This window comes from Hippocampus zosterae, chromosome 15, assembly GCF_025434085.1.
Source record: "Hippocampus zosterae strain Florida chromosome 15, ASM2543408v3, whole genome shotgun sequence".
Taxonomy (NCBI): domain Eukaryota; kingdom Metazoa; phylum Chordata; class Actinopteri; order Syngnathiformes; family Syngnathidae; genus Hippocampus; species Hippocampus zosterae.
The window spans coordinates 6,505,548-6,521,930 of record NC_067465.1 but is presented as its reverse complement, the minus strand read 5'-3'; the positions used below and the strand labels follow the sequence as shown (position 1 = coordinate 6,521,930).

The window sequence follows — 16,383 nt, the reverse complement described above, 5'->3', positions numbered from 1 at the left end:
TTTTCGGCTAAAAACGCCTTACTATACATGGTCGGTTTTTTTTTTCAGTTTAAAACGCCTTACTATACATGGTCGTTTTTTTCGGCTACAAACGCCTTACTATACACGGTCGTTTTTTTTCGCCTAAAAACGGCTTACTATACATGGTCGTTTTTTTCGGCTATAAAACGCCTTACTATGCATGGTCGTTTTTTTCGGCTAAAAACGCCTTACTATACATGGTCGTTTTTTTCGGCTAAAAATTCCTTACTATACATGGTCGTTTTTTTTTTCCAGTTAAAAACGCCTTACTATACATGGTCCTTTTTTTTCGTCTAAAAATGCTTTATTATACGTGGTCGGGAAAATAAAGCAAGGAGCAGCTTGTTTTTTTTTTGTTCACTGCTGCTGTTGCAGTTGATATTCACTATTTTTGTTATGATGCAGCATGTTTGATTGTTGTTGGTTAAAGTTTAATTTTGTTGCTTGTTTACTATTTGGAGCCTTTTTCATGTTCAATAAAATATGTAAAGAGCCTTTTCTTTGCTTAATAATTGTTGCTATTTGCAGTCAGTATAGTGCAATATTTAGTTCACCAAGTCATTTGTCAAAATGTCTGCTAAATTTGTCATAAATATTTCAAAGAAAAGCTAAAGTTAAAAGAGCCGTTTGAGAGCCAGAAAGAGCCGGCTCTTTTCACTGAGCTGATCCAAATGCACCGGATCACCGAAAAGGGCCGTAAATCCCATCACTAGTGATGGCCGCACCTGATTTTGACAGCAAAATACGTGAATAAAATCATTGCAGTTTATTCATTTCAGAGACACTTAAAAGTTGTATAGGCACAAAATAAATAAAAAGCATTCCATTTGCTCTACACGTGTGTGCTGAGATTTCACTCGCTGACTTAGAAAACAAAACAGAATGATGACAAATGAATATGGATACAAATGTGCAGTTTATGATTAGTTGGCACAAAGCTTGAGTGATTTTTTTTTGTCGCCGCCGCCCTCGTTCCCCAAGTGTTCGTATTGCGAGAATAACACAAGAAATACCACTTAATTCTGAATAAAATAAGCTATTGAGCATTCATCATTCACACGTCCGTCCATGGCATTTTCTGTCTCCCTTCTGTTGGTTTTAGAGGGTTGGAATTAACCGCCTCCCATACTCACCCTCGCTCTCAACGGCGATGCGTCCATAGTTTCCATACTCAAACTTGCCCTCCCGGCTCCACTAATTTCTTGCTACGCTTCAAAACTACAAAAAGTACATCCTACGGTCGAGTCCACTTTTGTGCCGTTTTCATAGATGAGAGGGGTGTGGCTCAGATGAACCATTCCTTCTTGCTCTCGTCGATGGTTTCGGTGAAGGCGGGGTCATTGACGATGATCGCCGCGTCGGCGCAATCCGCCGACTCGGCTCCCTTGGCCTCATTGGTGTGGTAGGAGCCTTTGTGTTGGAACACGTGGCGGATGACAAACACCAGGATGCACAACACTGCAAAGATCACTATGGCGACGATGCCTGCAAGCACGACCAAAGGGAGATAAGAACATGTCCCCCGTAATGTGGCAACATTTTGCAAGGCCCTCACTACTACCCCTTTTCCGCCACCCCCCCCCAAAAAAAAGCACCGCAGCGCGAGCCAATTTTGGCGAGGGGAAAAAAACAAAGATCGGATATCCGCAACGCGTTCCGCTTCTTGGGATTGCAAGAGGATCTCACACCAACAATCCCTTCACAATGTCAGAAGCTGAAAGATTTACCTCCGATGACAGCAGAGTTGCGATTGACGCCATCGCCGCCGGACGACTCCTCACTGAAAGGAAACACGGCTCCATCTGCGGGCAAAGTGAACACGGAAACGTCGAAGCCGCCATTCTGCCGGGATTCGCGCACGGGCCGGAGACCGTACCGCTTTCGACGTGCCAGGGGTCATCGGCTGCCAGGGGCGAGAGGGTCAGCGGGGAGGCTCCGCAATTGGACGGCACCAGAATCCCGTGGGTGCTGACGGGCGCCGCCTGGCCGGAGCGCAGGGCGGCTTTGAGCGGCGCCACGCCGTTCAGCTGGACTCTCGACAGGCAGCCCACAAAGCCCGGCGTGTTGTAGCGCTCGATCAAGATGGGGTCAATCTGGCCCGTTTCTACGAGCGCAAGCAAAAGCAAAAACATTTCAAACACGAGCATAGTGTGACAATGACTGGAACGGACGCGTTTCTTTCCGTCAATCCGACCACACTTGGATGAAGAAAATGTGCAAATCTCTGGGTCGCGTGTAGCAAGTTTTGTTTTTTTTTTCATTTTTTCCACTTCCGATATAAAGGCCGAGAAGACCTCCCGTCCACCTCCAGACGGCGTTCGGCAATTGGGACTAAAAACGGCAAGGCACGCTCATGTCTGATGTCGGCGCAGGCTCAGCATGATGATTTATGTCCGCACTTACCGAATACCTTCCCGAGAAACAAACTTTTGATCAAGTTGAATTCTGCATCGGAGGCCTCGGGTAACACGTGCGTGGACGCCGGGTAGTGGTCCAGCTGGAAAACATGCAAAGAGAAAGCAGGGAGCCGGTTAAACAACATCTGCTAACCTTTTAACTGCCAGATTCGCTTTTTTTGTTGTTGTTGAAATCAATGGTTTTGTTTTTGTATCCTCCAGATTGACATTCCAACGGTGGTGGGTGGGGTGGGGGGGGTGGCACTGCTGGAGGTCAAAGGTGGTCGCGCACGGACCTGTAATCGGATCTCCCGTAAGTGTCGGCTTATGTTGACAGTGTGAGGCTGCCCGTTGGCCATGTTGCGATGGTCGATATCGATAGTGAAAGGTTGGGCGAGCCCCCCCAATCTGTAGCGGATCTGCAGTGTTCCTGAAAACACACACACACACACACACACACACGGAACAAAGGATGACATTTTTTGTTGCTTTTCAAGCCAAAAGAAGAGCTCTCGCCGCTCAATCTGGAGTGCGCCGTCCACAATGACGTTCGGCTTTTGATTTGAACGCGTAAGCGGGACAATTCGGGTATCGGGTATCTCGAGAGCGATGAGACCAGATGCATCTGCCGTGACGATTGTTTTGTGACCGCTTGACTTTACTTATTTCATAGGCTCACATTTGGCTGCATCGACATTTGCGATCGTATTTTGGGATCGCGTCTGTGCCCCCTGAAACGCATTTCGGAAGAGCGCGAGTACACCTTTAAGATTTTGATGCTCTTGCCGTGCGGCGGGAGACACGTGGGCCAAACGCGTGCCGAAAGTCCGCATAGCGTGCCCAAAGTGGATCCGGGTAAGACTAACTTGAACGTGGCGTGGAAAGCCGGCGTCATTTTCACCTCACCGTTATGCCTGAGCACGGCGGCCAAGTAGTCCTGAGTCCTGGAGCTGATGTAGACCAGGATGCTCGGAGCGCTGGAAGTGCTGAAGCTGAAAATCAACTCCTCCCTCGTCAGGTTGGCCCCCACGGGAACGGGGAAGCCCGCAGAGCTTCTGCCCTCCCCGACATTGGAGGGGACCGCCTCCGGCGAGAAGTCGTAGCGCACCAGGGTTCCGCTTTCAAAGTAGGCGCCCACATCTGGGGGAGAAGGAGAAAGGGCTGCTCAAGCGGCGACTTGACCCGGAGGTCTCCGGTTGGTTGGATCGGCGCGGGCCCCACCCTCAGTGCAGAAGGCGCCGTCGAATGCGCTGAGCGAGCAATCACAAGAGTATCCGTCGTACTGCTCCACGCACGCGCCTCCGTTCTTGCAGTGCGCCCCGTAGCTGCTGCAGTGGCCCCGGCAGCCCGGGTGGACCCCTGGAGTCACCTTGGCCTTCTCCTCCAGGTCAAAGGTCAATCCGTTTATCTTCAGGGCCCGCATGCAGCCCAGAAAGCCCCTTTGACCTCCCGAGGCACCTGGGGAAAGCGACGGACGGTGACAGCTTTGAAACCCCCCCCCCCCCCTCACTCATCCGATGGGCCAAAGGGGGTCATTTATAGATGCATCTTCCGAACAGCTTATAAACACCGAAACATGCGAAAAATTGTATGGACCCGTAGGAAAAAAAACATTTTTAAGAAAGACTTGAACGGTTTGCACCTGGGCCGTGTTCCTTACCGAGGTAGATGTCGCCGTCCGACTGCGGCTTTGCGTGGCCCCGCGAAGGTGCCAGTCTGACCTCTCGCCGCTGTCCGTCAAGGTGAAGCACCGCCTCCTTGACGTTCTTCTGAGCCTCCACTCGATGCCAGCGGTCGTCATTTAAAGGCAGCGCGGAGTGCACCGATAGCTCCATTCGCTCGGCGCCCACGTCAAAGGAGAAAGACACCGAGGAGCCTCCTGCAGCCGCGGGGCGACAGTCCAACTCAGAAACGATTCACATTGCATGCATACACTTTGTTGTCTGAAGCAGTTCTAGATGAAAGAGGAGAGGATCAAAGTGTCCTTTCACCAGTGGATCAGAGACGGCATGCTGAAAATGTGCACACGCCTGCTACAAGCTAAGTTTTGAAAGCAAACACGAAGCTGTAGCATCCATTGACGAAAAGAGATTAGTTCACTTCTGCTGTCCCACGTAATCCGCTTCAAACTCCAAGCCGCAGACCGCTGGAAGCTAACCTAACATGAATTTGGGGGGTGAATGCGTGTGCTTCCACACAGGAAGGCCTGAGGCGGGATTGAAACCCGGCAGCGTTTGACCGACGGACAGACCGGCAAAGTCTGCAAATACAAAGACGCACCCCTTAGTTCGATGTGAAGGAAGTCGGACGTTCCCGAGCTCTCCAGAAAGACTCCGTGAGTGGAGGAGGTCTTAAAGTAGAAGGAGATGTCGGTGCTGGTTTCTCCTCTGATGGCAGAGAAGTGGAGGGAAGACGCTGGACTCGTGAAGGATGCGCCATTCCAGTATTTCCCTTTAAAAGGCAGCAGCCACAGGCCATTGGACGGAGTGAAATTATTTGGGGGGAGGAAAAAAAAAAGGGACTCATCTCCCGCTTGGTTTGAGACTTACGGTCCCCCTGACATCGGAGCGGCCCCACTGTCAGCTTGGCCTCAGATCCAGCTCTGCCCGTATCACCAACCACGACTTGCCGCACCGGCAAGTGGTCCTTATAGACCAGCAGGCCGGCATCCTCCTTCCTGCATACACGCAAAGACAAAAGACAAAAAAATCCCCATCCGCTGCGCGAGTGAAGATTTGGACAGAAAGACCGTCAACGAGTCCACTCACCAGGCACGCTGATCGGCATCGCAGTTGCAATAGTGTTTGGAGTTGGTGCAGTTGCGCTCGATGCCACATGCGCACTTCTGTATCCCCGGACCCGAACCTCCCCAATAGAAATGCCTCTCATTGGCTCGTCCCGACCACCAGGTGAACGGTTCGCTGCCTGCGAGTTCAAACAGCCGCGTCGTTTGAAATGAGGCTTCCGTTCCAAATCTCAGACTGTCGTTTCTAAAAAAAGGCGAGTGGTCATCGTGTCCTGTCGTAAGTCGCTCGCCAGCCCGTGAAAACTGAAAATCGACACGGCCATTCTAATTGCAGTCAGATACCAGTAGATCGTGGTTTTATCCACATTTTTTTCCGGTTCGCGGCCAATAAGTACAGTATTTTCGATTAAATGTGCAATGTGAAAAAAATATATACAAAGAGAGATCACAAGGTCCACTGTACAATATTTTGTCATATAATTCGCTAAAAACAACAATGAGGTGATCAGTCAGGAACGAAGTGGTCTTTCTATCTGTTGCGGATTCTGTAGAAAGGTAACACTCGCTCGAATATGCTTCTGTTCAACTCGGCTCAAGTGTATTCCTCGAGCTCTCGAAAACAACCGGCGCCGTCCACAAAGTGCTCTACATGGAGGAAAAAGAATCCATACACCACCAAACAAAGTAATAACAAAGACAGCGAAACATACACAAGCGGTCAAAGTCAAAAAGCAAGCCTCACGCCGAGTCAAAAGCCAATTTCGCCCAATGTTCCTTCCAAAGAGAAGGAGCGGCGACGGGAAAGGCTCGGAGCCTCCGCTTAGTTCTCGCTACCTTCTGAGAGTCTCCCGTCCGCAGACCTGAGGCAGTAGGCTGGAGGGCTCGGAGAGGTAAACTGCGGGCGGCGCCATTCCAAGATTTGGATGAAAAAAGCTGCATCGGACAACGGCGCTCCAAATTCAAAATCCTTGTCCGGTTTTCAGACCCAAGTCGGAGACCATTGGCTTCCGAGAAGGACCCACGGGGGCCCAAGGCCGCAATACTTTGGTCAAAGCCCTCGGAAATCGCTTTCGTTGTCCAGTCCAGTCGTGGCTTTGGGCTTTGAAATTCACGATGTAGATGGAGCTTGATCACGATAGCTTACCTGGAGCGTTGAGCAGACGGGACATTCGGCAGGCGTAGGCGAGATATTGTTGGCACTTTTCCGCACTGCTGGTGACTGAAAACAGCTGAAAGACATGCAAACACATGTTTTCCCCTCCATTTTCTTCAGCACTACACTCAACAATTAATTGAGTTTATGACCACTTCGGATGGGTAACGGTGACGCCTATTCATCGCGGGAGTCACGTTTCATTCCAAGACCTGCTCAAAATCGCCGCTCTTGCCTACCTGCTCATCGGTGACGTTGTAAGTGATCTGCAGGACCGCCTTGTCCTCTGGATTAGCAGTCATGATGGATGTCTGAGGTGCGAGGTTGTTCTTCACGGTGGTCCAAACTTTTTCTTCTACAAATCACAAGTCGAAGCATTATTGGTGGAGTCGTGAAACGCCGGATCAATTTCATTCATTGATATTGACGTCCCGTCGATCGGGGCGTCCAGGCGAAGAGCAACGGTAATGAGTGAAACGCATCCGATTAAGCGAAGTGGGTTACAAAATACGAAACATTCAGGAGAGGCGAGGAGTCGGAAAGAATCAAATCTGTGAGAATTTGAAAAACGAGGAAGTCATTCTTGCTCAGTCCGATTCTGGCAATTTCCATGCTCGGAGTGAATCGCTTGCGGCTCGACGGACAGTCGAGTACATGAACGTTTCCTGGCACATCTTTCAAATTTTAGAAGTCAATGTGGCCGCTGAGCCAAAATGTTTGCCCCCCCCCCCCCCCCCTGCCCGAGACGTTGAGAGAAATTTCCTGTGGACGGAGGAGTGCACAGAATTACGTCTGGCATAAAACTAATGCAGCCTTGATAAATGGCGGTAGCGTGTTTGTCTGGGGATGATTTGCTTATCCAGGACCCGGACAGCTTTTTATGGTGAACATGACAAATCATTGACCTACAAGAAAATCATGCAGCCGAACGTCCTGCTGTCGGTTTGGGCGAAATCGCAAGTGGTCTCGGGTCGCGCAGCAGGACAAAGACCCAAAATAAAACAGCAAGTCCACCTCCGACTGGCTCAAAATCAAAACCAAAAAAAGAGAAGGAAAGTTTTGGAGTGGCCAACGTCAAAGACCGGACTCAAATGCCATCGGGATGCTATGGTATGGTAAAGATTGATTTGGATTTCTTTTTTTCCCCCCCTCAAAATAAATAAAATCATGTCGAGACAGTGTTTTGAATGGACACGGCCCGTCACTGTCAGATAAAGCATTCAAATTGGTTTCGTTATATCTGATCCGAGCAGAAAAGGACGCATCTTTTTTCACTGCGCTGTCCGAGCCCACTTTGACTTTGCTCACCTGTCATGTCACACACAACTCTGAAAGGCTCGATGGGCCCACTGCCATCGGGGTCAATCCAGTAAGTCCCGGAGCTCTTACCCTGATGCTTATAGTCTTCGCAGGACTGCTGAAACATGGCTGCATGCGAGAGAAAACACCACACCGCACCACTCAGCAGCCCAAATAACCGACATGACAATATCATCGATTGTGTGTGTGTGTGTGTGTGTGTGTGTGTGTGTGTTCGCACAGGTATGGCAGGTGGCTCCAACGTATCCGGTGCCGCTACAATTGCAAGTGAATGTCTCCCATGTCTGAGAACAGCGGGACCCGTGCTCACAGTGGTTGGGAACACACCTGCGATGACACACGGTCGAGCCATCAGACACGCCCCCCCCCCAACCAGTCCAAACAGCCTTTTTTTGGCTTTTGTTGTTTGTGTACCTGTCAACGATGGCGCACATGTCCAAGCTGACATTTTCGAAGGCTCCGATGAGGCCTCGCTCCACGGCCTTGAGGTCAGCCGGATGGTCATCGATGTGGATCAAGCGCATGCAGCCCTGGAAGGGCCGCTGATGTGTGTGAGTGGTCGTATGAGGAAAGTAACCTTGAAAATGATAAACGAGGGGGTCAAAGTTCAACCCTTTCAACTTTCCCAGAAATTTCAGGCGAACGGCGTCATGCTCTCGCCATGTGTCAAAGAAGACTTTTTTTTTTACCTTTGCTGAATTTACCAAAGAAAATAGATTCATTTCTTGCCTCGCGCAATTCTCCGCAAGATGACTTCATAGCTAGTTTAATCTACAAAATCGAGCGTAGAAGTCAAGTAAATTGCAGGTCGCCTCATCACCTCCAAAGTCGTATGTTCCTCCCGTCATGATTTGCACTGGGATGGCAGTTCTGACTGTGGACGCCTCGTCTCCATCCACTGTGAGCATTGCATAGTTCTCCAAAGCGTTCAGATGGACACTATGCCACTGACCGTCATTCAAGCCAGAGCCTGGAGGTAGAGGGCGGGGGGGGGGGGCAGTTTATCTCATTTGTCGTGATGGACCTTCAATGACAAATGCGTGCCACTCACCTGATGAAATGTCAATATGGGTGTTCTTTTTTTGTGTCACATTCATATAGACGGCGATCTTGCCCTCTGTCAGTGCCACCTCCACCCAGCCGTCAGCCAGCACTGTGAACATCAGCAATCCATTTGGGTTCCACGTCCTGAAAGACAGACTGACAGACAGGGTGTCACTGTCAGTCTGACCGGGCAGCCGAAGGAAGGAGGTGGAGTTGAAGAAGACGGGGAAGGTGTTGGACTCGGCGCATGAGAATGTTAAGTTGCGCTAGGGTGGCAGAGAAAGAGAGACAAAGAAGAATAGCATGGAAAAGTCAACAATCAGGAAGTACTCTGACAGAAACTGGTATGAGATTATCCAAATTCTAATCCACTGGGAAGCATGCGTGCGTGTACGTGCGTGCGTGTGATCAATAAATCCAAAGCAAACATTTCAGGAGGTGGTTAACTGATATTTACAATTTGTCAGCTTGGTGATGAAGCGCTGCCTCCATGAGTGAAAATATCTTTGAATATCTACACTCGGGTGGGAGTAGCTGTCGTGTCGTCGCAGTGGTAACAAAAGCCGCACTGACCGGGTGGTACCGGACGTGGGGTGAGCAGTGGCGTGTTTGCAAGAGACAGAACCGCCCACAAGACCTTAATAGAGCAAATAACAGAGCCATTTCCAAGGCTCTGGGGCTCCAGCGAACCACCGTCATAGCCATTAGCCACAACCTGGGAGTCGTGGCAACCATTCCCAGGAGAGGACATCCAGCTAAAATCACCCCAAGAGTACGACAACGACTCATCCAGGAAGTCGCAAAACAACATCCAAAGAACTCCAGAACTGGCTGGCCTCGGTTCAAGTCGGCGTTCACGACTCTATTGTAAGAAAGACAGTGGCCAAAAACGGTATCCATGGCAGAGTTGCCAGGTGAAAACCACTGCCGTCCAAAAAGAAGGCGGAGGCTCGTCTCACATTTGTCAAACGACATCTTGATGACCCTCAAGACTTTTGGAAAAACCTTCTGTGGACTGACGAGTCAAAAACTGGACTTTTTGGAACATGTGTGTCCCGTTACGTCTGGGGTAAAAATGAAAAAAAAAAAAAATAATAATAATAATAATAAGGGCGGCCCGGTAGTCCAGTGGTTAGCACGTCGGCTTCACAGTGCAGAGGTACCGGGTTCGATTCCAGCTCCGGCCTCCCTGTGTGGAGTTTGCATGTTCTCCCCGGGCCTGCGTGGGTTTTCTCCGGGTGCTCCGGTTTCCTCCCACATTCGAAAAAACATGCATGGTAGGCTGATTGGATGCTCTAAATTGTCCCTAGGTGTGAGTGTGAGCGTGAATGGTTGTTCGTCTCTGTGTGCCCTGCGATTGGCTGGCAACCGATTCAGGGTGTCCCCCGCCTACTGCCCGGAGACAACTGGGATAGGCTCCAGGACCCCCCGCGACCCTAGTGAGGATTAAGCGGTTCAGAAAATGGATGGATGGATGGATAATAATAATAAATGATCATGCCAACAACAAAGCATGGTGGTGGCAGTGTGGTGGTCTGTGGCTGCTTTGCTACCTCAGGAACCGGACAACTTGCTGCGATCGATGGGACAATGAATTCTGCTGCCTACCATAAAATCCTGAAGGATAATATCCGACAATCAGTTTACGCCCTCAAACTCAAGTGCTCTTGGATGCCGCAGCAGGACAATGATCCGAAAGAGCAAGTGCACCTCTGAATGGCTCAAATGCGGAAACAAAATGAAGGTTTTGGAATGGCCAAGTCAAAGTGCAGGTTTGAATGCACTGGAGATGTTGTGGTGTGACTTTAAACGGGCAGTTCATGCTAGAAAGCCCTTCTGCGAAAAAGAGTGGGACAAAATTCCTGACCCTACCTCGTGTTGGACCTTCTGTTCTAACTTCAGGGAACAGGACTCATATTCATCACATTTCATTGTAACGAGTCCATCTTAGGGCAGACCGGTAGTCCAGTGGTTAGCACGTCGGCTTCACAGTGCAGAGGTACCGGGTTCGATTCCAGCTCCGGCCTCCCTGTGTGGAGTTTGCATGTTCTCCCCGGGCCTGCGTGGGTTTTCTCCGGGTGCTCCGGTTCCCTCCCACATTCCAAAAATATGCATGGCAGGCTGATTGAACGCTCTAAATTGTCCCTAGTTGTGAGTGTGAGTGCGAATGGTTGTTCGTTTCTGTGTGCCCTGCGATTGGCTGGCAACCAATTCAGGGTGTCCCCCGCCTATTGCCCGAAGACAGCTGGGATAGGATCCAGCACCCCCCGCGACCCTAGTGAGGATCAAGCGGCTCGGAAGATGAATGAATGAATGAATGAATGAATGAGTCCAGCTTATTTGTTAGTATCATACATTATAAGAATTAAAAAAAAAAAAATTGTGAGCTCTCAAGAGAAACTTTGTTGATACTTTGCGTTTCATTTTTGGTGCACGCCAGAGAAAGAGACCACACACATGCAGACATGCAAGGACAGATAGTAGTAGCAGCAGTAGTAGGAAACGCAGAAAAGAAATATTTTCATTGACACGCTTGGGAGTAGCAGGCAGTTTTCCAGCACCCGAATGAGCACAGCTAAGAGGAGTGAATTGTCTTACGAAGCTGGAAGCGTCCACTTTCCCTCTGCGGACCAAGTGTGTGATGTTGTCGCCATTGTAGGTGATGCCCTCCATACAGCCCACAAAGTTGCCTCGACCCCCCGAGCTCAACTTTGCCGAAAGAGGTAGGCCCCCGAAGCTCATCTGGAGGCAAAGAGCATCGTGGCAGACAGTGATGCAGACACAGTGACTTGACCGTCTTGCCAATGCATTCCGAAAAAAAAAACAATCCTATCCTTGACACAAGAGCATCAACGTCATTCATCACTTACCTCATAGTCCAGATCGAGGTGAGCAAACTCTCCGTTGGTCCTGAAGCGATGAACATGGTGATCCAGAGTAAAATTAACATTCCTTCGGTATCGCTCGATGACAACCGAGTGCCAGTGGTCATCATCGAGTAAGCTCCCGCTGGTCACGGACGTGTGGCCTTGGATGGAGCCGTACTGGTTACTGCCTGTGAGCGCCACAACGTTTGCGGGCAAAGCGTCTCAATCGTGGGGGGGTAAGAAGGAACAGACCGGCAGAAGGGCCGTCGTCGCTCTGCGCTTGAGGTTATGAAACCTACCGAGGTTCATGCTGAGCTGAAGTCTCGCCCTTCGAAGCTCCAAAGACACGTAGTCTCCCTGTTGTCCCTCCCCGTAGAGCAGCACCCCATCTCCGGCCGTGGTTCGGAACTTGAGAGCAATGACATCCTTCACAAGCTTCATCTTTTTACTCCTGAAGCGGTAGGAGAGGATTCCATGGCCATCGAAAGCGATCACGTCAGCCCCTAGAAGACAACTTTCTTTTACTGACAGATGGATGTAGTGCCATTGGATTCCTCAGTTTTGGTTACTGCAGTCTGTACTTTCTTGGTTACGGACCGAGCACCGATTCACATGACATCAAACGGGATCATGTTTTGGTTCCGAAAGCTTTTCGAATTGTGACCGATTTATTTTTACTCCACCTTCTATTTGGATCGGACCCAGAAGGAAACAGGACATGCAAGTGGAAAAGTCAAAAGCCTGTTGATACAAATATACAAATACTTGGAAACATCAGAGAGCGGGGCTGAATCGCTTGAGAGACAATTTGAGAGAATTTTCACCATCGGATGGCTGGGTTGTGACTACAAACAGTCAAACCTCATTCTTTCTCCACATACTGAATCGCTTCGGCCCTTTGATTTTTTTCTGTTACCCTGCTCCTGGTGGCTGATAAGTTTCAGTTGATAATCTATCCACATCCACCAATAAGCCCGTCCAGGACGCAATGTCAACATGTTCTCCAGGCCAATGCGTCAAATCGCTGTGATGTTTTAAACTGTGATATTTGCCCCAAAAACACACTGTTACGTCTGTGAAGGGTATGACGTCAGATGTCAGTGGTGCACACCTATGATTATAAATGACGATAAACGCCCCCTCCCCGTCGTCAACGTCAAAACAGAACAACAACAGCCTGGAGCAAAGCATCCACACAGTTCAAACCATCCAAGCAATACCACTCACAGTATGAGCAGCCATATAGTTCCAGACGTAGTCCGACGCGACCCTCCTTGCTCTCCTCCAATGGGACAAAGCGAACGTAACGGGCCAGGATGGTGTGCTGCAGCTGATGACGAATCACACCATCGCTGTTCACGTTGCCCTCAAACGTCTGGTTTGAGACACAGAGACAGGTTGCTACAAATTGTTACACTGCTTAGATTGGGTAGCACAGCGCACCCTCACAACTTGGATTTGGTGATCGAGTTCCAAAGAAGAGATGGGAATAAAATGGAAGAGAATGATAGAAACCAAATCAGGGGGAGACATTTATTGTGTGGTGGTGTTTAAAGATTACAGATCCTCTTTTAGTGGGGGTTTCATCAAAGCTTTACCCCTTAAATGGATTCATTCGAATCATTCTATATTGATTATGTTGGAAAAATAGATGTGAAAATCTGACCACATCGAAGATCAAACAGGCGGCTGGAACGGAATGAATTTTATAGTGTGACTGCTACCTCATGCCTACTCCGGTTGACAGCAAATTTGACTGTATTTGTCCAAACAAATAGCATGCTACATATCATCAGCTATAAAGCATAATTGCCAAAGTCATTTTCAATACTTCTGCGGGACAAGAAAAAATAAAATGCATTTCTTAGAACACACATTGCTATTTAGAATTCATACTGTAAAAAATAACTAAAAATTGTGGGGTGGTTTCTCGCTTTTTCGAAAATGACTTCAGCAATTATGCTACTGTATGTGGCCGACGAGATATGCTACAGACATCGAAAGTATGGAATAAACGTTCATTTCCTTACCCAGACGTTTCCATCCTGTTGATAGGGCCTCCAGTTGGACTGTGTGTCACTATAAAGTAGCTGATACTTGCCGGTCCAGTCGGAGCTACCGTAGCGGCCCTGAGTCGCTATGGCAACAAGCTGTTTTCTGGCACCCAAATCGACCTGCAACCACCGGTAACGGTCTGAGTCCGAAGGTGACCAGCCTCCAGCGCCTGGGTTAGTCAGTGTCACAGAGACGGATAATGTGGAACAAAAGCAATAAGGCAAAATTAATAGCAGGCAATAGCAAACTTTTCTCATATCGATCATCATTTCTCAAGATCAACACACACTTGAATATGATCAGCAACCTGAAAATAACCCTTCAGAAGCTGATTTTACTTGGTACTAGTGAATACTATGCTGCCCATGATTTACTGGTCTTTTCGAGCTTTGTAGTGCTGGGGCGGGGGGGGGGGGGTTGAATAAATAAACTTGGATAAGTTGGCTACAAAAATTAGTCAACAAAGAATCTCTGCCTTGAAGACGCGCACTTTTTTTCTTTGCCATCTGCCACGCATTTTCATTTCAACTAATAGCACCCTCTGCTGGTGGGAAGTTTTTTTGTTACTTTAGTCAAACTTTAGGGACTGGGAATCAGCCTACTGTCTTTGATTTGCGCTCCAATTCAGTCACAAGATTTGTCGCAAGTAACGACTATTGCAAGTTACGATGCGGTATCCATCGATGCCCAAAAATGGCATTGTAAATTTATGTTATTAGTTTGTTGTTGTTGATGAAAATGGGATACAAGCAAACTGTCATGAGCCAAATAACACAATATTCAGATGAATACAATGGAATTATCTCGAACAAAAAATGTGTAGATTTTAATATTGGTGGTGGACACTCAACAGCACTTCTTACTCAGTCTACATACCTTGTTTCCGATTAAATTTGGCATAACCAGCCCCATAATCTCGACCATAAACTGATGAGCTGGTGAAGGAGCTATAAGGAAGAGGTGTGGCAAGACTGTCTTCACACCTTCCTAAAAGGACACAAAAATATTTTCAATCATTAGATTGTTCAAGCAAGTCAGCGTTTTAAGATTTACGAAACCCCCGTGGTTTGAGGTTTCATACAACAAAGGTTTCCTCTTGAGTCGGGCGTTCGTCAGTCCGTTTAGATTACATGACAACTACCTGCATGGATTGATGATACCTACATGGATTGATATGAAGCAGAACAATTCTTATCATACTACACATCAAGGTTTGCTTTAGCGCAAATTGGTGCCAATGTTGCTCAACTTTCAACGCCATTGATATTGTTGGTTTCTTCTTTAGATCACAAACAAGCCGGGAATGAATCAGCAGTGCCTCTGCTGGTTGTAAACAAGTAGTGCAGTCCATTTTGCCTCAATTGACCCTTGTCAGGATAAGCGGATCCGATAATGGATGAATGATTCAAAATGGAATTTATCATAAATCACTCTACACTAGCACATCATTCCTAACTCAATCATGTTTATGCCCGATCCTACTGTCTCACGTGCAGCACAATACAATCATCACCCATTGATGTCAGGGGCAACAAAACAGCACTTTGGATGCGTGAGGTCACAAATGGCATAATAATAATATTAAAAATATGAACAAAGTTATACCCTTCTCTCATCTCTATTGTGTTGTTCAGTGGTGAAGAACTGCAAGGATATTAGTCATAATTGAAGTGCCCAATTTATTGTCCCTGCAAGATTTCGGTATAATTCAGTGCGATACTATGCCAGAATCTAAAAATACATGAACATCTTGTACGTCGTTATCAGTCTAAATCCAGCAAAGTGACGCGGACTTATCGTACAGTCATAATGCAGTGTCGTTATCGGGCGCTTTGGTCACGTAGAAATTTCGTGAAGTTGCCGTCACTTCATCGCCTCGTTATAAATCACCAAATTAGCCAGCTTTGCTACCACGGCGCGTGTCGTTGTGTCTTGAGCCCACTTACGGTAGACTGAGGACGCAGCTCTGCAGGGGATGATGATGATGCTCCACAGGACTGGCAACAACAACTTGGTCACATGAGACATTTTTATGGGGAGACCCAATAATCCGAATTCAAAGGAGACAATGGAGCGAATCCGGGCGGGATGCTGCTGATTTCTCTCCTCTTGACCGTCGGCGTTATAGCTCAAGACGTCGGCGTATTGATCGACACCGCAAAATAGAAGCGACCTACCACCGTGGCTTGGAACGTATTGTTTTTACCTCCTGTCTGAAAAATTGAGGCGGGTGTGAGCGAGCACCGACAAGACGATGCCGTTTAGGGGTCTCGAACCCCAGGCGTATGGTCACACAGACACTCAGGAGCTGTCCAACCGCCAAGTAAACCAGCGGAGCATTCAATACACCCCCCATCTCATCGATTCGCTTGGTACGGCTTCACACAGACACTCAGGAGCTGTCCAACCGCCAAGTAAACCAGCGGAGCATTCAATACACCCCCCATCTCATCGATTCGCTTGGTACGGTCCAGACGCCGTGCGATTCAAAGGGCCCCAAAATGTCCAGAGGAGGAGGTGAGGGGGAACAGAAGGGTCCACCCTGGCACCCGAGGGAATAACACGCGAGCGTCAAGAGGTTTATTTGGTCGGGTTATTGCATCCTTTGATTGGCTGATCAGAACAAACATGGCGAGAACGGCCCGCAAACAGTATCGCTGATGAGAATGATGTCGTTGTGTGAAGGCTGAGGCCGATTCAATTCAACTTGAGAAGAATTTTTCGACAGAAAATAGTCCCAAAGACTATGGTTACAAAGGCAAAATATATATCTATATAGAA

General features: G+C 48.4%; 1 protein-coding gene across 1 annotated transcript; it reads right to left on the bottom strand.

Annotated features, from left to right (window-relative positions):
* Positions 1-772: 772 nt before the first annotated feature.
* cntnap2b (contactin associated protein 2b) lies at positions 773-16,339 on the bottom strand. The gene is made up of 25 exons (XM_052088821.1): positions 15,549-16,339; positions 14,479-14,589; positions 13,578-13,771; positions 12,775-12,922; positions 11,847-12,050; positions 11,551-11,735; positions 11,279-11,422; positions 8,688-8,946; positions 8,457-8,606; positions 8,051-8,213; positions 7,857-7,963; positions 7,625-7,744; positions 6,556-6,671; positions 6,308-6,392; positions 5,186-5,342; positions 4,967-5,094; positions 4,698-4,868; positions 4,078-4,296; positions 3,639-3,875; positions 3,324-3,557; positions 2,714-2,847; positions 2,425-2,518; positions 1,898-2,125; positions 1,749-1,823; positions 773-1,506 (listed from the first exon to the last, which is right to left on the bottom strand). The coding sequence occupies exons 1-25, from the start codon at positions 15,628-15,630 to the stop codon at positions 1,307-1,309; spliced, it is 3,945 nt and encodes a 1,314-aa protein (XP_051944781.1). The 5' UTR covers positions 15,631-16,339; the 3' UTR covers positions 773-1,306.
* Between the last annotated feature and the right edge of the window lie 44 nt (positions 16,340-16,383).

Bases quoted from the DNA above. Each gene is read 5' to 3' on its own strand.
- cntnap2b (XM_052088821.1), bottom strand. From the start codon at position 15,630: ATGTCTCATGTGACCAAGTTGTTGTTGCCAGTCCTGTGGAGCATCATC. The intron at 6,393-6,555 runs GTAGGCAAGAGC...CATGTCTTTCAG, and splicing joins ACAACGTCACCGATGAGCAG to CTGTTTTCAGTCACCAGCAG. The intron at 1,824-1,897 runs GTACGGTCTCCG...CTTTGCCCGCAG, and splicing joins CCCCTGGCACGTCGAAAGCG to ATGGAGCCGTGTTTCCTTTC.